This window comes from Pseudochaenichthys georgianus, chromosome 15, assembly GCF_902827115.2.
Source record: "Pseudochaenichthys georgianus chromosome 15, fPseGeo1.2, whole genome shotgun sequence".
NCBI classification, from domain to species: domain Eukaryota; kingdom Metazoa; phylum Chordata; class Actinopteri; order Perciformes; family Channichthyidae; genus Pseudochaenichthys; species Pseudochaenichthys georgianus.
Genome location: NC_047517.1, coordinates 10,186,365 through 10,211,321, shown reverse-complemented (window position 1 = coordinate 10,211,321; position 24,957 = coordinate 10,186,365). Strand labels below are relative to the sequence as shown.

Sequence of the window (24,957 nt, the reverse complement as noted above, 5' to 3'; positions counted from 1 at the left end):
CGTGCCCCCCCCCCCCCCCCCCTGACGCTCGCGAAACAGAGGGCCTCATCATATAACTTTGCGTGGGGCCTCAAGTTGACCAGGGACGGCCCTACTTTTACTCAAGTAAAGGGTCTGAGTATTTCTTCCACCTCAGCCATTTTGCCCTTTCGAGGCCATATTTCAGATGACTTCGTCTCTTAATGATCATGCCCTAGAAGATGATTAGGGCCACATGTGATTTTCTTTTTTTGGATCTGACCAAAAGTGTTTTTTTATTTGTTTTATTCTGATATTAAAGTCAGAAATCTGAGGAAAACAATTCACATGTGGCCCTTATCATCTTCCATATACTGTGCAGATCCCCGACCTCCCCACCAAGCTCACCTTTAGACTCCGGATCTCGTTCAGGTGCTGCTGGAGTCTCCGGTTGACCTCCCGCATCAGATTGCCGTGCTCCACGATGGCGGTCCTCTTCCCCGCCTCTGCCCTCCGCAGTCTCCGCACCAGCTCCTCTTTGCCCCACTTCAGCAGCTCCTCGTCGCTGATTTTGGAGATATCCTCCGCCGGACTCTCAGCGCTTATGGACACCTGCGCGCCTTTCTCCATCCTTTTAGTTGAGGTTAGCAAGGGGGAAAAGTCTGGTCGATTTCGGAAACACCAAACCAAGCCTGACAGGGATAACTCTGATCCTACTTATGTTCCCACCAACCCACCCATTTTTTTTACGTCCGTGGATTTACATCGTTTTCAGTTAGGCTGAGCCTCGCCCATGCTGCGACTCGGGTCTCCGCTCGGGTCTCTGCGGTTGCTGCTGCTCTCTCCCCGCTGTTAGAGCTTCAGTCCGCACTCTGCTGCGGCTCTGGCTGTGCCCTCGCTCGGCTTGACGGGGCGGTTTCTCTCCAGGTGCATGCCGGCCGCCTTTGCGCACTCCCGCTGCTCAGTGCGCACTACCGCTGCCCGACCGCTGAGGAGGAGGAGGAGGAGGAGGAGGAGGAGGAGGAGGAGGAGGAGGAGGAGGAGGAGGAGGAGGAGGAGGAGGAGGAGGAGGAGGAGGAGGAGGAGGAGGAGGAGGAGGAGGAGGAGGAGGAGGAGGAGGCTGCAGGTGTATATCCAGGATGAGAAGGTGCGTTAGTGGGTTAGTGTGGAGGAAAGAATCTCCCTTCTCTCGCTCCTTCACCCTCTACCTCTCTCCTAACGTATTTTGTATCGGGTTGCGCCATCTGCTGATGGAATCCGGCCATTTCTAAAACATAATAATGATAATAAACTTTATTTATATGGCAAAAACATAGTTGCAAAGTGGTTTAACATTAAAATACACTGACAGCAAGTGAATTAAACAAAAACAACTAAACAGAAAAACATATAGTAAAACACATAAAATAATACAACAAAAATAAATAGAATACAAATTAATGAAAAATAAAATAAGAATACAAATTAAATTACATAAAGGCAATTCTCAAAAAAATTACTTAAAAGAGCTAACATTTTTGCAGCACTGCTCCTCAGGACCTTGGGACGACCGACAGGAATGCCTCTGAGGATCTCAGGGTGGGGGCCTGGTGTGGGGCAGAGGGATCTAAAAGGTCAGATAAATAACTTGGGGCCAGGCGTCTCAAGGCCTCAAAGGTCATCAATAAAGTCTTAACATTTTATTATACCGGCCAAAGTTCCAGCACACAAATAGTATTTAGAAGTGCACAGCAGCTTCAGAAATTATACAAATAAAATATAAGCTGTCTTTAAATTAAAAGATTTTAGCGGTGGTGATGCGGTACTCAGTTTATCTAAGCCAGGGGTCTCAAACTCAAGGCCTGGGTGCCAAATCCGGCCCGCGACTTCATTTTATGTGGCCCCGCAAGAGCTTGCAAAGAATATAATACGTTTATTATACGGTTACATTCCACTTTACAGAAGCAGTTTGCCAACTACATGTCCCACAATGCATCTCGTTTTGTGACATGCCACTGAAGAGACTTGCAATTATTTGCCCTGGACTTCTGCTTTCAGACTAATTACAAAGTTATTATCCTATCCGATAATAATCCAATTCAGAGGCAGTAATGTAATATAAGACATTATTTTATATATATATATATGATATAGTTATATAGTTACAACCGGCCCTTTCAGTGCAACCTTTATGCGAATGTTGCCGGCGATGAAATTGAGTTTGACACCCCTGATCTAAGCTGTTTACCCTGCTGATTGCATTTCTACTTCAACTCAGAGACGTGCACACATAAGAGGCTTCTCAATACTCAAATTTCCCCTCCTCGACTCCCCTCCTCGACTCCCCTCCTCGAGACTTAGTCCCGCCCACAGGAGATGCGAGCGGAGGACCGAGGAGGGGAACCGGGGAAAGAGGAGGGGAAGCAGCAGACGTTTAAAGAAATGAGAACTCCTCTCCTCTGAGCGGTCATATTAAAGCGACGTCCGTTCATTATTACGTGGCAACAGCTGCATCAGCTGTCGAGTGTTTTGTCATATTTTATAATCTCTGTTAGATCAGCTGAACATTGTTCCCCCACATATTTACCTTGAATTCATTGAGAGTGCGGTATAATGAGACAATACCAGGCTACAGATGCGGACACACACACACAAATATATTTATATAAATATATGCAATTTAAAGTATGAGAGCACTCTCATAATAACGTAACACAATCAGAGACTGGATATATCCCCCCCCCCCCCCCTCTCTCTCTGGTCGCTGAAATGGGGAATTGAAATTACGGGCCAAAAGTTGTATTTGCAAGTATTAAAAGTAAGCAGAGGACACCAAACCAACTGAGACCTGTCTGTCCGCCGCATCTGCGCACACACTGTACCACACACACACCTACACACTGTACAGGACATACCTACGAGGAGTCGAGGAGTCGAGGAGGGGAAATATAGAGGCTTCTCAATACTCAAATTTCCCCTCCTCGACTCCTCGACTCCTCGGTCCTCCGGTAGTGACCCGGAAATGAATTTCAGCGCGCCATTTTGAAGGACGTCTCATTTCTCTAAATGCACACCGAGGACCGAGGATCGAGCGTCGAAGAGGCTCTCTGGAGGAGCTATAACCGAGGATACACTGATGGTTCCTCCACGGCTCCTCCGCGGATGCATTTCCGGGAACGGTGGAGGCGTGACGCACGGCCGGACTTATCTCAGCCAATGACAGCTCTGCATGCATCCCCTGGATATTATTTTAGAAACTGCTCTCATCGCAACGCGATGTTTACAGTGAGAACAGCTGTGAGGTCCTGCAGAAAGCAGAGCAGTGTGTAAAATATATATCACTCAGTATAACAGGCCTACTCTCTTTATTTGCTTTAGTTTAGTAGATATCTACAAACAAAGAGTCGATATTTTTCTAAAACCATTTAGTGCTTCACATAATAAAATACACAACGGCTGTAGCCTGATTATGCTTTAGGAGCTGTAGGTGTGTGTGGTACAGTGTGTAGGTGTGTGTGTGGTAGGTTACAGTGTGTAGGTGCGTGTTGTACAGTGTGTCGGTGTGTGTTGTACAGTGCGCAGATGCGGCGGACAGACAGGTCTCCGTTGGTTTGGTGTCCTCTGCTTACTTTTAATACTTGCAAATACAACTTTTGGCCTGTAATTTCAATTCCCCATTTCAGCGACCAGAGAGAGGGGGGGGGGGGGATATATCCAGTCTCTGATTGTGTTACGTTATTATGAGAGTGCTCTCATACTTTAAATTGCATATATTTATATAAATATATTTGTGTGTGTGTGTGTGTCCGCATCTGTAGCCTGGTATTGCCTCATTATACCGCACTCTCAATGAATTCAAAGTAAATATGTGGGGGAACAATGTTCAGCTGATCCAGCAGAGATTATAATATATGACAAAACACTCACAGCTGATGCAGCTGTTGCCACGTAATAATGAACGGACGTCGCTTTAATATGACCGCTCAGAGGAGAGGAGTTCTCATTTCTTTAAACGTCTGCTGCTTCCCCTCCTCTCTCCTCGGTTCCCCTCCTCGGTCCTCCGCTCGCATCTCCTGTGGGCGGGTCTAAGTATCGAGGAGGGGAGTCGAGGAGGGGAGTCGAGGAGGGGAAATTTGAGTATTGAGAAGCCTCTTTTGAGTATTGAGAAGCCTCTATAGACTCTAGGTAGTGCTTGAGCACCTGCCCGTTTTGCCCTCTGGACAGCAATGTGCCCTTTTGAAAGTTCTTTTTTTTTTTTACAGTGTACTGTATGTGGCTCATGGTAACATCGATCAATTCTGTAATAGAAGCTTCTAATATATACAACAATGCCCCAAATGCGCGTTGTAATTTTGTCAGACATCCCCACACGTGCCCCGCGGCACTCCCGTACGTGCCCTGGCTGCAGCCCACCCCTTCCCTGCTCTCAACGTGAACGCGCAGCGCGCAGAGCTGACACAGACAGGCCACGGCGGGTGTGTGGTGCAGCAGCACGATTAAAAGTGCCCTAGTGACGACCAAGTAAGTAACCACCAGGTAACAAATACAAAGAGTGTATTGTTTAAAGGGAAATGGAAACACTTTTCAAACTGCTTTCCATGCGACAATATTACCATTAGGAAATGTATTTATCTAGTCTATTTCCAATGTAAACGATCGAGATACGCGAATTTACTTTTTGAAATACGTGCCTAATGACCATGGGCGCTTCCATTGCTCCGGGACTTTTCCAGTGACGTCACTGACTGGCTTCCTGGGCCAAAGCTCAATAACAAACAACATGGCGTGCAATGCACCAGTAGTTTACATTACAAGAAAACGGTCGTCGTCAGGAGTTTATTGTATTGCCCCAGGCTGCACAAATGGATTTTATACAAAGAAGGAAGAAGTACATTTCCATAGGCTGCCACTAAAGGATGAGAAGCTGCTCAAAGTCCAGTCTGGATGCCTGGTTCAATACAAAACATTGGATTTGAAGCCAGGATCTGTTCCCACAATATTCGATTTCTCAACGTATGCAGTCGGGAACACCGACCGTCCCAGCACGTCGGCCGCGCAAGACAATGACAGTGTCAACAAACGTGAAGTTTGAGCCACCAAACGAGTTGCTTCAGCTGCCGAGAGAGAGGTAAATATTGCAGCACTACCAGATTACTAGCTCACACATGTATTTACTGACACAGTGTGACCTTATTAATTAACGCAATCGCGTCCAAACTAAATGGTAGCTATTATTATGATGCACAATAGAGAATTGGGGGTGTTCTATAGCTCAACTAATTAAACTGGCATACACACGCTCATCTGTCGAAAACAGCCCTAAAAAGGCTAGTATTGCTATCAATGGATGGTATTGCAGGACCCAGAGCGCACGGAGCACAGAGCGGACAGCAGATAACGGAATTGCAGTTGTATTGCTTATAGATTATCAGAACATTTCAAAGGGGACACAGCCCCATTGGATATTAACCTATGGATTAACTACATCATCGTTTTTATCGTTGTAATGCCATTGAAGACCAGTTTAGACCAGACAATGAGGAAGGTAAGCCGTTAGCCTGGCGTATGTTAGTACCTAGCGCCACTTGTTTTGATGTACGTTTTTGTGGATAACCTCGCGAGTTTGTATCTTTCAGTGTTGAGGTGGACACCGTTAGATTCTGTGTCTCCTTGCGATCATAAACGATGTGTTGGATGTGCGGCTAGGATAAGTAATAAGGGAGCTAGGAGTGATTTTCGGTGCAGTAATAGGTTAGCATTTTCGCTCGGGGCTAATTCAGAGGCTCACTGTTAGCATTGTGTTTTTTTAATTTTTTTATTCCGGATCGTATGCCACTCTATTCGACCGAATCGGTTCATAAGCATAGGCCATGGGATGCCTGGTAACTGTAGATGCTTCCACATCAATGTCATCTCCCGACGAATAGTCAAATTCATCGCTCAAAACGTCGATCTCATTGCAAAATTCCTCCATCGCTGCCATATCTGCTACGTTGTGTTGACTTCTGGTGGAGCGAAAACACAGCCAGTGACGTCACCATTTGGGACTCCCCTAATGGCGGCGGCCTGGTCCCGGAATTCCCCACCCGGCCGGCGGATAATTAATTTTCTTTTGGCGAGTAATATCATATACAATAAATATTACGATCAATATCCATTGTAAAATGAATAAACTACCGGAATATTATAACTGTAATTGGTGTTTCCTTTCCCCTTTAATCCCCTGAATCAGATGCTAAACTATACAGGGTTCGTACGGTCATTGAAAACCTGGAAAAGTCATGGAAATTCAAAATGCAAATTCCAGGCCCTGGAAAAGTTATGGAAAACAATATTTTTCCCAAAGTTTTGGAAAAGTCATGGAAATGTAACTAAAGTTGCGTCAAATATAATTTACATTTGATCTAATCGTCGAAATAATCTGCGGTCGCGATGGCACATAACAGTTTATGTTATGTGTTATGTTATGGCACATAACAGTTTATGTGCCATCATGACGCGCATGGTGTTATTTTGTAATATATGAAGCGCGAGCTGTGTGCTCGAGTCTTCTTGCCTGTCGGGCCGGCTGAACTCTGCTGCTCCGGGATGAGGGTCAGCTACATTATCTACGGTGTGTTCGTTAACTGTGCGGAGTCACTTTGGCACAGACTGAGCCGCTGGTGAACAGCTGTTAGAACAGGCCGTTCAGGTGTTCAGGTGTCCGTTCAGAGCGGCAGAGCTGATGTGAACTGAAAAGTTTTTCTGTCGCAATATCATTGTCACTATCTGCTAACGTTAGCTTTAGCCTTCGTTTTCTAATAGTTTTTTTCATAGGCTATAAACAGAGGTGGTATAAGTATAGAGATTTTACTATAGTAAAAGTAGAAGTACTCAGATCTTGTACTTGAGTAAAAATAGAAGTAGAGTGTAGGAATACTCTGTAACAGTAAAAGTCCTGCATTCAAAATGTTCCTCAAGTGAAAGTAGAAAAGTATTATACAAATACTAAGAGGCATGAATTGAAAATACATTTTCAAAATGCTCAACAGTGCTGCCAAAATTAAAAACTGACTGCTACACAATTAAAATAAATGCTTTTATATATTTTATTTTATATATTTATTTATTTATATTTATATATTTTATATATTTCTATTATTTCTATTTATTTGGCCTTTCTGTTATTATTACCTGCTGCTTTAGTTGTTCTGACTGCTAAAATCCTCTGTTATTCCTAATTTTAAAGCCGATATTCCGGGGCTCGGATCCTTGTCACCTTTTTCATACCTGATGAGTTTGCATCCCTGACAGTTGCTTTAGCGTGTAGAAGCTAGTAAGCCTACTATTTGATTTGTTTTAGATAGGCATCTGCATCAGACAGCATATGGTTATTGAAATAAATATATATGCAATTACGACCAGTGGCGTTTCTATATGTACAAAAGTGGTGGGGCACAACAAACTCAGATGTCTATATATAAGCTTCTGCAGAGAGGTTCATGGCTGGTAAGGCACTGGCACTGACTCTTCAGGTTTACAAATATATTAAATCAAAATATAATATTATTTTCAAAAGCTTTTTTTGTCTGATGCTTCAATTACTTTTAAACAGACAGTTCAACAGAAGGACACCCAAAAAAATGTAATTTTATCATTTAAATATTGAATTGTTCTCTCTTAGTAAGATCCCATTTTCAATAAAATTGCAGTCTTACCTTGACTTGAAGATTAAGTCTTTAAGCCTATCCTTCTGGACAAAAATCTCTATTACTTTTTTGTAAAAGTCCTCCTTATCTTCTTGTAGTTTCAAAAGTCTATCATAAATCTAATCTAATCAATAGATTTTTGATTCGAAAATGATAAAAGTACGGTAGACATGTGGATATTATCCGGCTGAACAAAACGTACATTTATCTAACAGCTACGTTTCCCACAGATCTTATTTTGAGCTATTTTCTAAAATCCTATGGAGAAATCTCGTTGCTTTTAGGTCGAGGGAAGCCATGCGCAGCTTACTTCCTGGTTTTAGGACGCCTCACTGCAGCTCTCTCGTCTCCTCTTCACACAGCACACTTTTCGCGGCACACGTACTTACAGCCAATCAGCTCTGAATTATGTGAGATGACGTATGGAGGGGATGGCAGCACTTTGCCCCGATGGTCATTATTTTTTGCCACACACATTACATAGGAAAATACTCTGAGCATGCGCAGTGTAGTTTTTGCAGTCACCGTTCACTTAGACAGTCAGAGGGAGGGGCAGGATCAGATTTTGTCCCACATGGCTCTAAACTAGGGTGACCAGATCCCAACAAACCAAATGTGGGACAAGGAGTATGGTTGTGTGGGACAATGTGGGACACCCTCTCAACAGCAACCCCCGGAAAAAAAAACGTAACAAATATATAACAACAGAACAGAAAGTGAAGTCAAAATGCAGTTTTTTAATAAAGAAAAGTAAACTAAGGCTAACCAAGGCAGCAGGCATTATTCACTTCAAGTGTTTAGAAATGCATCTTCTTAATTCAACTAGTGTATTACCTGTACAAGTAGGCACAACATAAATTAATAGATAAAATAAAACCAACACTGGCCAGGAGGGAACAGAAACATAATAATACATAAAATAAAATAGCTTTCAGTTTTGTCCATCACAGCAACAGAAGGTGGGCCCCCACACTTCTGTTGCTGTGCTATTTTGTCACCTAGAACCACTGGTGTCTTTGACTCTGTCAAACAACTCTCCACAGAGGCAGGGGCAAGCACATCTGTTATTATGGACGCTGCTTTTGTACGACCACATGACATTTTATTTACTATCTCAGAGTCTGGAAACATGGTCGGCGCTAGCTTGTTACCAATCATTTGACCGGTATGATTGGGAGTGTTGCACTATATGGTAAACACTGGTTATTTCTGCTGCTGTTACCTTGTCTGAGTGGCCATCGTTTTTTGGTTTGAGTAGGAATGTCTCCATAGAGTGGGATGTCTCTTTTTGAGCGACACGTTTCTTGTGAGAATCGCATTCTCTGTGTCTTTTGACGTCGTATTCACTGCCATGTGAAATTTAAAAATTACTCTTGCAAAGATTGCAAAAAACTCTCTGAGAGTCGCCCTGCACTGGCTGCACCCACGGGTAAGTGTCTTCCCAGTCTTTGTTGTATGTGCATCTTCTTTTCTTCTTAGCTGTAGTTTCAGTTTCCTCCATTTTCCATAACCTGCTGCGTCGCCTGCGTTCGTTGTTGTTGTTTGGCGAGGTGGGGGGGGGTGTGTGTGAGTGAGTTACTCTCATTGGTTAACACTTGACCAGCACCCGCCGTGTGTTACAGTTTGATTGACAGCAAACACAGCCCCCTGATGATAGCCTTCCCTGCTTTCTCAACAGCCATTGGATGAATCTGATTTTAAAGAAAAGCGTTTTAGCCAATCAAAATGAAATATGCGGGACATCGTCTCAATTTGCGGGACGCACCAAAAGTCGTGAAAATGCTGTGCAGTCCCGCGCAAAGCGGGACATCTGGTCACCCTACTCTAAACAGCTCAATAGGCACACACTGTGTAGACACTAATTAGAAGAACACATACTAAAACAGCAATGTACATCTTAAAATATATTTTATATATTTTTTAATTTATTTTTTGCATTTTGTTGTAATCATTATTTTAATACTTTCTGCTGACACTAGGTGGGGCTGTGCCCTAGGTAGGGCAGATTGGACTCCCCTAAGTCATTTAGAATAATAAAAATAAATGTTAAAATAATTAATTTTTTGATAATAAATCCGTAAAATCAGGCAAAAATAAGAATTAAATAACATAACCCTAACCTAAACCTAACGGTACGTCCACACAGCAGCTTTTCAAAAATCTTGAAAATCTTGGAGCTGGGCGTGTCTGACAGCTTGGGGATTTTTTGCGAGCAATGCGACCAACAACCAATCACATGAATCTCCCGCCCCCGATATACAAAGCAAAAAAACCCGGGGATTTTATGTGAGCAATATATATATATTAGGGCTGTCAAACGATTACAATTTTTAATCAGATTAATCACAGTTTAAAAATTAATTAATCATGATTAATCACCATTCGAACTATGTCCAAAATATGCCATTTATTTATGTATATTGTTGTGGGAATGGAAGGATAAATGAAAGAAGGCGGATATATCCATTTAACATACAGTATCTATGTTTATTATAACATTTTTCTGCATGTCAAAATGAAAGGCGCGCTAGTGGAGTACTTCGTGACCACAGAGTGTGAACGTTGTGATCAGCTGTTTTAGCGCAGTTCTCCAGTGAAGGGGGGAGTCTCCCTCCGCAGCCGGTTGGCGTAGTTTTAGCACAGTTCCGTTGTACAGACCGACGTTAACAGCAGCCTGTCTGTGCACACGGAGACCGACTCTGTCGTCCGGTGATCTAACCGCCTTATGGAAAAGCTTCACAAGTACGTCGGTACGCAAATGCGCTTTGTGACACAAGTGACGGTACGCATTTCAGATTACGCACATAACCTGCGTACCAGTTATGTGCACCCCTGTACCAGAGCCATATTATTACTATTATATGGCTCTGCCCTGAACTACAGCAAAATTAGTCTCCGTAGGGACTTCCTGCAACAACACCACGCCGTTATCAAAGATGTTCTATTGAGAATACGATCACTACGTGACAAAAGTTTTCAAAACCGTGGCTACTGAAATCAATCTTACTAACTGCTGTGTGTGCAATTTACTCCGCGCGAGTTGGCAGACTTTATTTTGCTTACTTTAACATCATTTTTCATGGTGGGGCTAAGCCATTTCTTGGTATGGGTGTAGCCTACCCCAGCCATACCCTGGCGCTGCCACTGGTGGCACGTATGGGGCGGGCCATTCTGCACATGCGTTAAATGCGTTAAATATTTTAACGCAATTAATTCAAAAAATTAATTAGCGCCGTTAACGCGATAATTTTGACAGCACTAATATATATATATATATAAACTCCCCAAACAGGCGAAAACCTACCAGTTTCACCCACTGTCTCTGCCACCTCCCTCCATGCCTGGTTCCTCCGGTTTGTATCCCGTTAATAGTTCTGGTCGTAAAGAACCGGGTGATTTGCTACCGTAATTTCTCGTTTGGAATATGAGGAAATGAACTGCGGTCTGGTTCTCCCTGCTTACACGCGGTTTGATTGGCTAGCGCTTCTACTGTCAGATTTGCATACACGTGTTTGATTGGCTGGCGCTTCCAACTCAGCTTCAAAAGTTGAACATTGCTCAACTTTGGAATCCTGGAAATCCTGGACATCCTGGAAATCTTCGCTTCGCTCCCCCACAATGCAATTCGGCGAAAAGCGAGGCAAAGTGACATCATCCCCATTCAAAGTCAATGGGCAGAGAAGCGGTGGAAGATTCTTCTGAAGCTGCTGTGTGGACGTACCGTAACCCTAAAACCGAAATAAAGTAACCAAAAACCGAAAAGAAAAGAAATCCGCCATTATCCGACAAATTTTTCCGCACAATTTCGGAGCGCACAATTTCGGAGTGCACAATTTCGGCGCGACCGCCACGACGACTCAGAAGGTGCCCTTTTTTTTTCTCTTGAGCACCTGCCCCTATACATGTCTGTGCACGCCACTGCTTCAACTATTATAAAAGTGGTGTTAGTATGTAGAGAGTGTCCTGCTGATCAACACGTGGGCCTTGTTTGTGCACCACTGAGCTTCTTTCATATAGATAATGCAAATATTGCCTGACTCTATGAAATATAACCACATATTCCTCCCCTTTTCACTTGCGTTCCGCCTACAAACTCCGCCAGGACAGTGTCACGTCTCGGCTCAGTCTAATTAATGCAGAGGGAAAATTACAACTGATTTGACTTTAACAACGTTTAAGACTTCATCTTTTAACTTTGAGTAAAACAAATCTGCTGATATGTTGATAATGATGAATTATGATGAATCTTCCACGCAAACCAAAGTTAGCCATGGAGTGCCACAGGGCTCAGTGCTCGGACCTATTTTGTTCACATTATATATGCTTCCGTTAGGCAATATTATAAGGAATCATTCTGTAAACTTTTATTGTTATGCGGATGATACTCAACTATATTTATCAATCAAGCCTGATGAAATTAATCATCTAAATAAAATTCAAGACTGCCTTAAGGACTTAAAAACGTGGATGACCTTAAACTTTTTGATGTTAAACACGACCAAAACTGAAGTTATTGTACTTGGCCCGAAGAATCTACGAAACAAATTATCTAAAGATATACTAACTATGGATGGCATTAATTTGGCCTCCAGTGAGACTATAAGGAATCTTGGTGTTATATTTGATCAGGATTTATCCTTGAATGCCCACATAAAATCAATTTCAAGGACCGCCTACTTCCATCTACGTAACATTGCAAAAATCAGGCATATCTTGCCTCAAAACGATGCAGAGAAACTAGTCCATGCATTTGTTACTTCTAGGCTGGATTATTGTAACTCTTTATTATCAGGGAGTACCAAGAAGTCAGTCAAGTCGCTTCAGCTGATTCAAAATGCTGCGGCTCGTGTACTAACCAGAGTTAGGAAAAGGGACCACATTACTCCTGTTCTGGCTGCCTTACACTGGCTCCCTATAGAACATAGGATAGAATTTAAAATTCTTCTTCTCGCCTACAAAGCCCTTAATGGGCAGGCGCCATCTTACCTTAAAGAACTCATTATACCCTACTGTCCTACTAGGGCATTGCGTTCCAAGAATGCAGGGTTGTTGGTTGTTCCTAGAATCTCTAAAAGTACAATGGGAGCCAGAGCCTTTTCTTATCAAGCTCCACATTTGTGGAATCAGCTTCCAGTTTGTGTTCGGGCGGCAGACACCCTATCCGTTTTTAAGAGTGCGCTTAAGACCTTCCTTTTTGATAAAGCTTATAGTTAGGGCTGATTAGATTCAGCCCCTAGTTTTGCTGATATAGGCTTAGTTTGTTGGGGGACATCTTACTTCTTCCTTCTCTCTGTCTGTACCTGTGTACTCTCATGTTCCGATTAACCCAGCTTCCCCAAATGTCTTTCTTTTTGGTGTCTATATACGCTGGGATCCGGAGTCATGGATGATCCTGCGGTCCTGTGTCCTGGATCGCGAGCGCTGGATCTTGAGTCGTGGCTGTGGTCCTGGATGGATATCCTCGTGGATTCATCTTCCTATTATACACACATGCATTTCCAAACATTTGGACTACCTATGTTGCAAATGTATTATCTTTTCAATTTACACGCGGCATCTATTGCACGTCTGTCCGTCCTGGGAGAGGGATCCCTCCTTTGTTGCTCTCCCTGAGGTTTCTCCCATTTTTCCCTTTAAACTGGGTTTTCTTTGGAAGTTTTTCCTTGTACGATGTGAGGGTCTAAGGACAGAGGGTGTCGTATTGTCATACTGATATTCTGTACACACTGTGAAGACCACTGAGACAAATGTAACATTTGTGATATTGGGCTATATAAATAAACATTGATTGATTGATTGATTGATTGATTGATTGATTGATTGGTTGATTGATTGATTGATTGATTGATTGATTGATAATGGAAAAAAGGCTTTTTCGTCCCAATGACCTTATGGACTGACATGGAATTTCCGACACTGTTTGGTCACAACAAAATGTTGCTTCAGAATCAGGTAACAATCAGAAACAGGTTTATTGCCAAATAAGTTCACAAGTACTATGAGGCAATAAACCGGTTTCTGATTCTTTTCTCTGATGTAGCTCACTTGGTGGCTTGCTCTAATACTATAGATCGAGAAGTTCTAGTCCTCAATTGGTAATGTGCATCAAAACAATGAATCGTTAAGGAGAAGACACTTTCATTATCATTCCAAAACAAACAGTGAGGCCAAGACTGCCTGGAAGAGGAACAATGTGGCAAAGCCTGTGTGACCTGATGGACTGGTTGCTTGTGATGGGACATTCTCCTCAGTATAAATGAGCAGGAGAGTGTCTGCTGCTGCGTCTGTGAAGAAACGTTAGAGAGTCGAGAGGATGCAGCTGTTACCCTCCCTGCTGATTCTGGTGCCGTTCTGCGGAGGACAGGACGAATGGGAAGCTGCAGAGTATTGCCGTGGCAGCCCATGCCCCCAATTCACAGTTGTTAATAAAACAACGGTAGGTTGTTAGCGCAGTTCACACTGTTGTTTTTTGCACTTTCTCTAAAGTTTTATTAAAGACAATTTCTATTGTCTACAGGACTTTGAGGAGCGTTTGTATGTTGCCACTGCATGGATTACAACCAAGATACCCAACCTTACGGCGTATGATCTGATCGCTGCAAGTGCGAGGCTGAAGAGTGTGGCAGGTATGTCAGATGTCTTTGGTGGTTTACTAATCTATTGTCCAAAGAATGCTTAACAAAATCACACAGTTTTTAGCTGAAATGTTCAGAGATAAAGCCTCAGGAAAAGCAAGATATCTAACGATTGCATAAAATACATTTTATAGACATAGTATCACGGTGGGAAGAAAACAGAGAAGGCCAGCACCCTTTGTTATGTGAATGTTCTTGGGTTATCTCTATTACTGAGGGAAGTTAGCACAACATTCACCGAGTGCAGAGTGTATACAGCTGTGGTTGAATCAGAGTACATTTAATAAATAGCTATCAAATTAAAAGCAAATTTGATAAACCAGGGCAATTCATGTGCTGTAAATAAACTACTAAAACCAGTGGTGGATTGAAGTACATTTACTCACGTACTGTAGTAGTTTGACATTATTTAAGTATGTTTAATAACTTTCAGTCCAGCACATTCTGGAAGCAGATATTGAACTTTTTAATTGTGTTCAACTCATAGTTACCTTTTACATATATAACACACACGATAGCTTATATGAATTATCATTGTGTTACATTACCCAGTGTACCCATTACATTGTGGGTTACATTACCCAGTGTTTTACAAAGTATCTTAAAGGTCCCAGGTCATGGCCATTTCTACTGATCATAATTCCATTGTTGAGGTCTACTAGAATATATTTATATTGTGCAATTTTCCAAACCCACATTGGTTTCTCATACAGCATGTATAGTATGTGTTCACTCTCTGTCCTAAACGGCTTGTTGATTACCAAAACCAGGCCGAAACCAGTCCTAAAAAAAACGTGTTTTTCAGAAAAAGTCAGAATTCTGACATTAAAGTCAGAATTTTTTTTTAAAGTCAGTCAATTATCTTTTTTTTCTCAGAAAAAGTCAGAATTCTGAGTCTCAGAACAAAAAAAAAACGTTTTTTTCAAATCCTCCCAAATCTTTTTTTAATGTGGCCCTAATCCTCTTCCGTAGAAAACTATTTGTGCCATGTGAATTTATTTTTGAGATCTGAGAAACTATGAATTGTATTTTATATTTATGAGGAAAAATTGCCACTTGTCGCAAAACGTTTCTCAGAATACTTAATTTAATCTCAGAATTAAAAAAGAAATGTCACTTTTAGTCGAATCTCAAAACATGTTTCACATTTCACTGCATAGTGATTCACTTGCCATTTGAAAACCATATCACACACCCAATGCAGACAACAAGAAGAACACTTGGCTTTAATTCGTCCCTGGAACTCAAGTGTTGAGAATCTATCCTGGTTCTCATGAAATGGGCGGGGTATCAATCAATGTTTATTTATATAGCCCAATATCACAAATGTTACATTTGTCTCAGTGGTCTTCACAGTTTGTACAGAATATCAGTATGACAATACGGCACCCTCTGTCCTTAGACCCTCACATCACATCATATATTATTGGTAGAAGAACAACAGGCCAGAGATAAAAAAATGTGTTGAATTTGTCTAACCTCTCAGAGATTTTTGCCTCTATCAAATGTCTTGCAAACATTTTTTAGTTTATCCAAGTGTCTTTCAATGAAAGGTTTTAACACAAGCTTGGCATCCTTAAATCAATACAAAATAATCAATAGCTCCAGGGAATTGTTACACATTTTGTAATTGTTGACAAGATGACAAACATGCGTACGTCCTAATGCTGTGCAGTTTTCCATATAATTTTCTTATATAATTTCTCCTCCAGGTCACTTTGACGCCTGGCCGGTGCTGGTCAACGTCACAAATGGCAAACAGTACTCACTATCCTGGTTTGTTCCTCCTGACATGAACATACCTGAAATCACTGACCCATCAGTCCAACTGGAAATTAGACCTGAAGTCAACGTCTACGTCAGGTGAACAATAATTACTTCTTTTTTTTTTTAAATGTTGCTATTGAGTAGTGTTGGAATGAGTCCTAAACACCAAAATGAGTTAGTATTTAAACATTCCTTTGTCTCAAAGTCAACAGTTTTTTGAATGTCAGCCTGTCTTGAAAATGGCAGTTTCTAAAATGGCTAAATGAGAATAAAAATCATCATGCCAAGCCTCCTTTAGTTTAGCCGTGGCGATGTGAAGTCATGCAACAGTGATGTCATTTTTTTATAGAAAAACGTTAAACTTCAACTGTAACAAAACCTCTAACAACGTAAACATGTGTTAGCCACTGATGAAAATCCAATGGAAAAAACCCATCGCTTTTTGTCGAGGTAGCCCTTACAATGCTAGCTTCCGGGTCGGCCTACATTAATATACCACTATACTGGGGTATTATTGAACATATTAGTCATCAAACAATAAAAAAAAAAATTGTAAGATTTGTATAGTTCAGAAATAGATAACAAATCTAAATAGGACAAACGTGTTATTTAAACAGAACTTACCACATTTATGGGGCTCCTAATTGACTGGCTAAGAATGAAAAAACCCCTTGACAACATATGGGCAGCATTAAGAAAATACATTCAACTGCAACACCAAAAAGCATTTAGGTTAGCAAGCTAGCTTACAGAAGATCTGCAATGATATCTGATCACATTTTTAAAATAAGCCAAAAAAACTTACATTTTAGGTACATTTCCATTGAAATTGACAATTGGCTAACTTTATAATCCCTGAATGTCAACAAGAGCTCAAGAATGCATCACTTGTTACCGTCCCCATTTCCTTGTTTTTTGTGTTTTGAGCTTCTTGCAGCAGTTACTTTATGCAGCGCTTTTTGTAAAACCAATGCATGTTTGGTCAAGTTGGTGAATGTTTTTTAAATGCTGCACATGTGTTGTCAAGTTGGTGAAGATGTTTCTTCATTTGCATGTGTGTTGGCACATATGCATTTTTACATCAGCAACATTTTTGAAACTGCAGCGCATTTGCACTTGTCAGCCACCAGAGTTTTAACATAACATAACACGTATGCAAATCAAAACAGAACATTATTGTAAAAACTAAACACATAAACACGTCAGACAGCATTCTGAACCTTATAGTGAATGAAAAAGGTATTTGATAAAACAATTAATTTGTGTCATTGTTTCCGCATCATATTAAAGGGTCTTTCGTGGCACTCCAAGCATGGACCAAGGAAAACAGAATGCAAATGAACTTTGTAAAAGCTTGCGCAAAGCTGGGAAAACCTTCAGCACTGAAAGATATGCCGGGGCCGCCTATGAATCCTATTTCGCTCTTACTCACCACAATGAGGTCTGGATAGACAAAACCCAGTAACATGTGCATCCTACTGTATAATCCCTTTAGTATCACTTTATTCATCCTCTATATGAAGATCTTCAGTGTTAGACTTTCGTGTTAAAAAGTGTAGTAAACGTATCAGAAATAGACAGATATTACACTAATAAATGCAGTATTGTCCCCTCAATGGTAAGGATGCACAATGAAAAATTGTTATTGTATTTTTTGGGGAGGCTTCTGTACCAAACAAGGAGATTATATGAAGTCTGCAGAATGCTGTTTGTAGGGCAGAAAAGGGTGTCATGCTTGTACACCTATTTGAGGAATGTTGTGATATTTCCCAGCAGCCCTAACCACTATATATGTATAAATAAATCATTATAGTTTCTGATAAATAAAAAAAAATCTGCTGTAAACAATCAATAAACAGTTTTAAACGCTTTACGTGTGCATGTGTGGTTATTGTCACAAGTCTTCCCTTCATATTTAATTAGAAAGATCATCACATGTCAGCCCTGAAGGAAGTCTACATCCTTCTTCCTGTTTAAAACCTTTGTGCAAAAGCTGAAGGCATTTGACTTGTCTAACAACTCAATCTTAGTTACAGAAAAAACAAGAACAGAGAACATGTCGTCACAATCAGGAACGTCATCTACAGATAGAGTTGTCTGCTTCTGTCAAGAGAGACCAGCTCCCTGTGTATTTATTATTATTATTATTATGGCTCATCCTATTTACCAAAATCTAGCTTTTACAATGAAGTCAATTCTGCTCTTAACGCAATGCCTATAATATACACGCACCGCAAACAAACTGGTGACTGGTTTGAATGTCTTCATGGAAATGGAATCCGGTTTGACTGCATTGCAGGAAGAAATGGAGCTGAGGGAGTTATGAGCAGAGCAAGAAGATTTGACTTTTTCACCTACACACCCCGTGAACTGAAGACAACATATGTTAATAACCAAACGACCCATTTGTCATGCATATGAGTTATTCTTTTACCACATTCTAAGGGTGGTTGCACAATCTGCCAAGTTGTCTTGGGAGCAGGCTTGAGGAAGAGAGGTAACTGTACTCCCAACAAATAAGACGTAATCAGATTACTGTTACATTTCTAAAAATTGGGGATTACAATGTTAGTAAAAACCTAGAAAGAGCATATAGTGTTTGTTGTAAAGGGGCAGATGTTGTCTCTTCTCTGTCAGCTGTTCTGTTCTGTAGGCTAACACTTTAAGAGTTAATCTATACGCCTACTGCCTGAATCTGCTTTATGGCTTTCACTTTCTTTGCTTCATTTGTTCTGTTTTTAATTCAGTAGGTGAACCTATATGGTCATAAAATAGTGTGTGTATTAAACTCAAACGGAGCGTTTCCTATCAGCTCAGATTTTATTTCTGCCTTTTAAACTGTAGTATGTGCTCATGTGTTTCAGTGTTGGTGTATAGGCTGCTGCCTGAATATGCTGAATGAAAGGCAGGTTTTCCCATCGATACAATCTCTTAGCAGAGCACACATTTGTAATTTGCTTTCTTATTTTCTGAGGTTACATTGTAATCCAAAAGGAAAGTAATCAGGTTACTTAAATTATGTAATAATTAGATTAGAATATATATTTTGTTTACAGGTAATAAGGTTAGGGTTATTTATAATGGAATGTTTTTTTTAACGTAACTCTCCAAACCCTCATTGTGAATATGGAAACATTTAAATCCACTGATAAATTCCAGTACTAGCAACGGAGCCTGTGATGCCTGATACTGAGCACTAGATGGTGATGTAGACAAAGTCAACAAATAAGAGCATGTGTGTAAGGAGCAGCACAAAACAACAGACTGAATATGACAATTTTCCTCTAGAACTATCACAAAGCCTTTGCTCAGTACAATATGTGCAGTCACATGTAGTCTGTTGTTTAAGTGTGGAAATGTGTGCTTTGACAGTTAGAGGAAGAAGAATTGAACCACAATGAATGAGTCCTGCATTGAAAATCTCCCTTAAAGGGGACCTATCATGCAAAATGCACTTGTGTATTTTATACATACATATGTGCATGGGCGTAGGAAGCATCCTGAATGTGGGGGGGCGGGATTTTAACGGGGGGGTGTGGGGTCCCCCCCACAAAAAAAAAATAGATTTCCTGTATTCTGGTGCATTTTAACAGGTGGTTTGATACTTTTATGTGGCTATACTAGCATGAGGAAAATGATGGGTACATTTTGTAATTTCATCCAGTAGTAAAGAAAGGAAACATATTTGATTATTAATTCAGAGCCGTCTTTGAATTAATAAAAAGCAGTTTAAATGCCCATTTTTTGTACATTTATATACAACAATAAATATTGTGAGTGCATTGAGAGATATTGTTGTGGAGAGTCATTTTATATAAATCGCAAAATACATTTGTGAATCCTTCTGTGAGCATTTATTAATATTGAGACTGATCTGACTCCATACAGATGTTAAGTTCACCTAGGAATGGTATCATTGACTTAAATGTTCAAATAAATGTTGCTCTTCTGTCTATATTGGTCATATGATGCCCCTTGACTGAAATTTCCTGTTCAATATCCCCACTGATTTCCTTAACATTCTGGGATGAGAGTCCACATCACAATTTACTCTAAACTGTCATTTCCCTTTCACCACTCACCTCAGCAATGCACCTCTCTCCACTGTCCCTGTGTTCTGCCTCTGACTCACTCTCAAGCGCCTAGATGTCAGAGAGGTGGTGAAGTGATCATTATTTATTGAGCAGTATACTCTTTCACATTGAATCATAACAAGTCATACTGAATGTAAATACAACTGACTCTAAAGTAAGTCCCAGTCTGTGACCTTGGACATTTTGAAGACTCAAAGTCCCAAGCAGTAGGTAGAATATTAGCTAGTCTATGTAATGTGCACAGAAAATAAATAGTTAACTGAATACTGGGATGGAAATGGCCTATAAGCACTCAGTAAAACATAAATACACACAAAAAGCTTCTGAATGATAAAAAGTATAATTAAAACATACTGGACATTACCATTTTGAGAGAGAGTACCGAAGAAGAACTCAGAAAATAATCTCTTATCGAACTGAGGCTCCAGTAAAACACACTGACTACATGGACATCATGGTGTTTACATGAGCACGAGAGATCGGGTTATTCATGTTCCCTGACATGATAAATACTAGTAACCTGGCATTTCGATGCTTTTCTCATCTAAACTATTCAGTATTTGTATCTCTCTATCATGACATAAAGACGAACTCCTCTCCAGAAGTGAGACGCTTTTGCCACCGCCGCCATCACTGTTAACTGATTAACTGCTACCAGCTGAAGACTTACTTTCCTCTTCTTTGAATTTTTTTCTTATGTAGATGTTGTTAACCATTTCCTGAACATGTGGTGTGTGTGCCTTACCTCCGATACCGGCATCGCTTCATACAACAGATCTGAGCTGTCCAACTATGGCAACACTCCTTGAACATGCGCGCGCTATGTGAGAATCTGCCTTGGTAAAAGTAGCAGTGAAAAACATGGTACGGAGTTTCATTGATTTGGGCATTCTCAATAAGCAAGTGGAATGGATTTGATAGTGAAACACTGACACAGCGCTCTACAAAGTGCGGCGAGTGGATGGACCGATTCACGGACTTTCCACATGGTAAAAGTGGGGGGGTCTAAACTAATCATTTGAAAAAGTGGGGGGGACTTGTCCCACCCTCATATAATGGCAAAATAAAAAACTCATCACAACTTAGTAAAATCTTTGGCTTCTCCTAGCAAATCCATGTTGGATTTATACGCCCATGCATATGTGTCCCCGGTGTGTTGGGGAACTCATGCACTGCTCTTTTCGGCAGCGGAACCACAGAAAGTTGCTATCAGTAACAATGCCTGACGTGTTTTGGACATCTTTGTTTACATTAGCAAGCCTCGCTAACACTCAGAGTTAACCTGTACTGGAGAGCACATGTGTTTAAAAAGCAGGAAATAAAAAAATAACTCACCTTGTGATAAACCTGCAAGAGAAAAAGCATTTGAGCTCAATACTATTTCAGAAATAATCCTTGACGTGGTTTAAACAGGATGGCGTTTTATCACAGCAGAATTTAACTTTATCTCTGGTAGAATTCTGATCAGGCATTAGCTCCGCCTCTCTTATTTATTTTTTTTCAAGCTAAGGACCCAAACTCTGCGTTTCTCTAACACTGCAGCAAAAAGAGGGGTTTGAGCAGTATGAGGCATGGCTACAATGGGTGATTTGTTTGGTATCTTGAAAAAAAAAACTTCACAGACTATATTTTGTATAGGTTGGCCCTACAATATATTTTTCAAATATAGCATGATAGGTCCACTTTAAGTGTGTGTTTAAGGCACACTATTTCGGCTGTTAAGGTTAACTTGTTATTTCTCGCCATTAATCTGGAAACCTCAACGTGTTAAAAAATGTAAGCAAATTAAACAACATTAACAAGTATGACTCAAACCTCCTTCTGAGATTCAGATTTTTACCAGTGAAAAGATAGAATAAGTGCACTCGTTCACTTTACATGCAGTGAAAATGGAAGAAAGGCCTTTTTTTCGAAAACCATACGCCAGTTTCTTGAAGTTGCACATAAGTAATAAACAGATAGTGCTTGCAGCCTTGATGAATTTCATACCAACATTATTGAAATCATGATAAATTAAGGTAAAAGAAACGTCAGATTGTTGTACCAGTTTGTTATGCATTTCCTATTACAACACAGCACGTGTATCTGTCTTCTCTACCTCGAAAAAAGTAAATACAAGTCATTTAAACTCATGATTACACAGAGAGAGGATAACAATTATAGCAGATGTAGGCTGTCCAAAAAAAGGTGCTAAAGACAGGAAAAAACATTTCGATGGGCAAGAATAGATTAATTCTTCCAAAAATACAAGTGGCGACTAATTATTCTTGAGTTACTTTAGTGAGTGCGAAAGCGATGCCAGTGTGAATGCTCATATCATCATCATAAGTCCCTGTTACGCCCATCTTATTATTTTTGGCAGCGCCTGCAATATTTTTGACATCTTCTTGGATCCATCTTTATATACTGTATATGTCACATTTTTATCATTTTGATTTTCTATATCGTAATTGTATCACTTTTTGAATAGCAAATGGATAACATGTACTGTCCTGGGAGAGGGGATCCTCCTCTGTTGCTCTGCCTGAGGGTTCTTCAATTTTTCCCCATTAAATATGACGTTTCTCTGGGGAGTTTATCCTTGTCAAGGACAGAGGGTTTCATGTTCTATACACTGTAAATCCCCCTGAGACCAATGTGTCATTTGTGGTATTGGGCTTTATAAATAGCATTTGGAATTGATTTATCGTGTTGTGTTTTTCTACCATGTAAAGTACGAACGAGCGATACGGACCAACAGCATCTATAGAAAGCTCAGTAAGCTCTGCTCACCATACCACTGTTCCCCAGCACGAGACCCTCATCCACTCAAAAGGACACTCTCAGTCACCACGGCAACCGTTTCTATAGCGTAAAGCCAGGCCCAGTGCGTCAGGTATGTAATCACACTTTTATAGAAAGCTGGAGTGTGACTCATACTTAATAACTCAACCATCTACCCTTTTACATGCCTGTCGATCCTCAAGAGATGGAAGGAACGCTTTAGAATCAGATTTCACTGGTTATGTCTTTGAGAAAGACACATTTTTGACACAGACCCTTAAACAGGACACCTACTGTGCTGCTTTTCACTATAAGTGTGATGGGGATGTCATTTGGCTGATATAAGAAAGGCATCCAACAGAGTCAAAATGGAATGGATATTTTGATTCTATTACAGAAAGTATTTTTACTGAGTAGCACCCAAAACTGTGGTGGGTCAGGTAGCAGTAGCTCATTCTGTATGTACTTGGCTTTGGATAAGGGTAGTTGGTTCAAGTTCCGATTGGACCAAAACAAATTATGTTGATAGCCTGAGAGTTGCCAGTTTGCCTCCTTGGCACTGCCGGCGTGTCCTTGAGCAAGGCACCGCACCCACAACTGCTCCCTGGCACCGGAACACTGGCATCCCCTTTGCTCTGCCACCTCTCCATTAATGTGTGTCTTTAGTTCCTGTTTGTGCATGTGTTTGTGTATTACAGGTCTATCTATGTAATTGTGAAAATAACGCCGGAGTGAAGAACTGAATTTCCCCTCGGAAATTATTAACGGTGATCTTAATTTAAGTAGACAATGGAATTTCTGATCAATTTGTGGTAAGTGTCTGTTTCACTCTGATATACATCCTATAAATTAATGTGTGCTTCCATTTCACTGTGACTATATAGCTATTGTTGAAACCAGGAAGCTAACCGCGCTTAAGCCAGTTAGCATGGTGGTCGTAACAACGGCTATCCCCACTGAAATCTGGAGAAGGACACATAGAATGCAGGATAAACCAAAGAGACAAAGGAGTAGAGCTGTGTCTAGATTTATGGAGAAAAAGAGATACAGTATTTGCCGTATCGTCCCCTCTCATCAAGGACAACGAAAGATCACTAGCTAATAATGGACAAGCTAACGGCGTTAGCTAGGAGTCAGAAGTAATATCTGCAGTGTAGTTTAAAGGGGACCTATTATGCAAAGTGCACTTTTTGATGTCTTTTATACATAAATATGTGTCCCCGGTGTGTCAGGGAACTCACAAAGTGTCAGAAAACAAAACCCTCTCTCGTTTCCTCCGTAGCCTACCCAAATCTCTAAAAACGGGGGTACAACGGAGCTGATCCAGATTTGCATCCGATATGACGTAATATCGGAAATGTGGGCTGGCTTTACGCCCACGCCCTATCAGAAACGTTGCTATCAGAAACAATGTGCAACGTGTTTTTGTCGTAATATGGTCTGTGTTTACATTAGCAAGCATCACTAACACTCAGAGCTAACCTGTACTGGACAGAGTATGTGTAAAAAAGCAGGAAATAAAAAAAGGAACTCACCTTGTGGTAAACCTGCAAGAAAAAAAGCATTTGAGCTCCATACTGTTTCAGAAATAATCCTTGAAGTGGTTTGGAACATGATATGGCATTTAATCACGCATTTAGCTGCATCTGAGCAGAGCAGACAGCCTGCTCGTCACAGACCTCACAGTGTGCCTGCTTCTCAAAAGGTGGCAGGGCCAGCAGAGAATCAGCCATTCTCTAACAGGGCTGAAATAGAGAGATATGAGGGATGCCTAAAATGCATGATCTGAGTGGTATTTTGAGCAAAACACATCATAGACATGTTTTTTATATATTTGTATATATCTGAGACGAATAATATATGCCTAACAATGGCATGATAGGAGATTGTTAAGAAAGTCAAAGAAGGGCAAAAGTCTGAGTTGTTTATGATCAGATTCATGAAACTGGCTATGTGACAGCAATTTCAATTGGTCATGTTGTGCCTCCTGCACTAAACAGCTGCCACCCCTTGCCTTAGCTTAGCATTTTTCGAACATTAGCTTAGCATTTACACTAAGCTAGAACCTTCTCA

The 24,957-nt window shown here is 40.8% G+C and overlaps 2 protein-coding genes across 6 annotated transcripts in view; one reads left to right on the top strand and one right to left on the bottom strand.

Annotated features, from left to right (window-relative positions):
- ccdc85a (coiled-coil domain containing 85A) overlaps positions 1-931 on the bottom strand; it is a 52,679-nt gene extending 51,748 nt beyond the window's left edge. For all 4 annotated transcript variants that reach the window (XR_004553512.2, XM_034100088.2, XM_034100089.2 and 1 more), the window contains exon 1: positions 367-931. Coding sequence is in view for 3 of the 4 variants with exons in the window: in XM_034100088.2 (XP_033955979.1) it covers positions 367-588 (222 nt within the window). In the remaining variant the exon portion in view is untranslated. The remainder of the gene's footprint in view (positions 1-366) is intronic.
- A 3,476-nt stretch (positions 932-4,407) lies between these two features.
- soul2 (heme-binding protein soul2) lies at positions 4,408-17,840 on the top strand. 2 transcript variants are annotated; one of them, XM_034101326.1, is made up of 5 exons: positions 4,408-4,458; positions 13,788-14,061; positions 14,143-14,251; positions 15,973-16,123; positions 17,318-17,840. In XM_034101326.1, the coding sequence occupies exons 2-5, from the start codon at positions 13,939-13,941 to the stop codon at positions 17,490-17,492; spliced, it is 558 nt and encodes a 185-aa protein (XP_033957217.1). In that variant the 5' UTR covers positions 4,408-4,458; positions 13,788-13,938; the 3' UTR covers positions 17,493-17,840. The 2 variants fall into 2 exon arrangements, with proteins under 2 accessions (XP_033957217.1, XP_033957216.1); XM_034101325.2 differs by lacking the exon at positions 4,408-4,458 and adding an exon at positions 13,301-13,577 and having other exon boundaries at positions 13,666-14,061.
- The last annotated feature ends 7,117 nt before the right edge of the window (positions 17,841-24,957 follow it).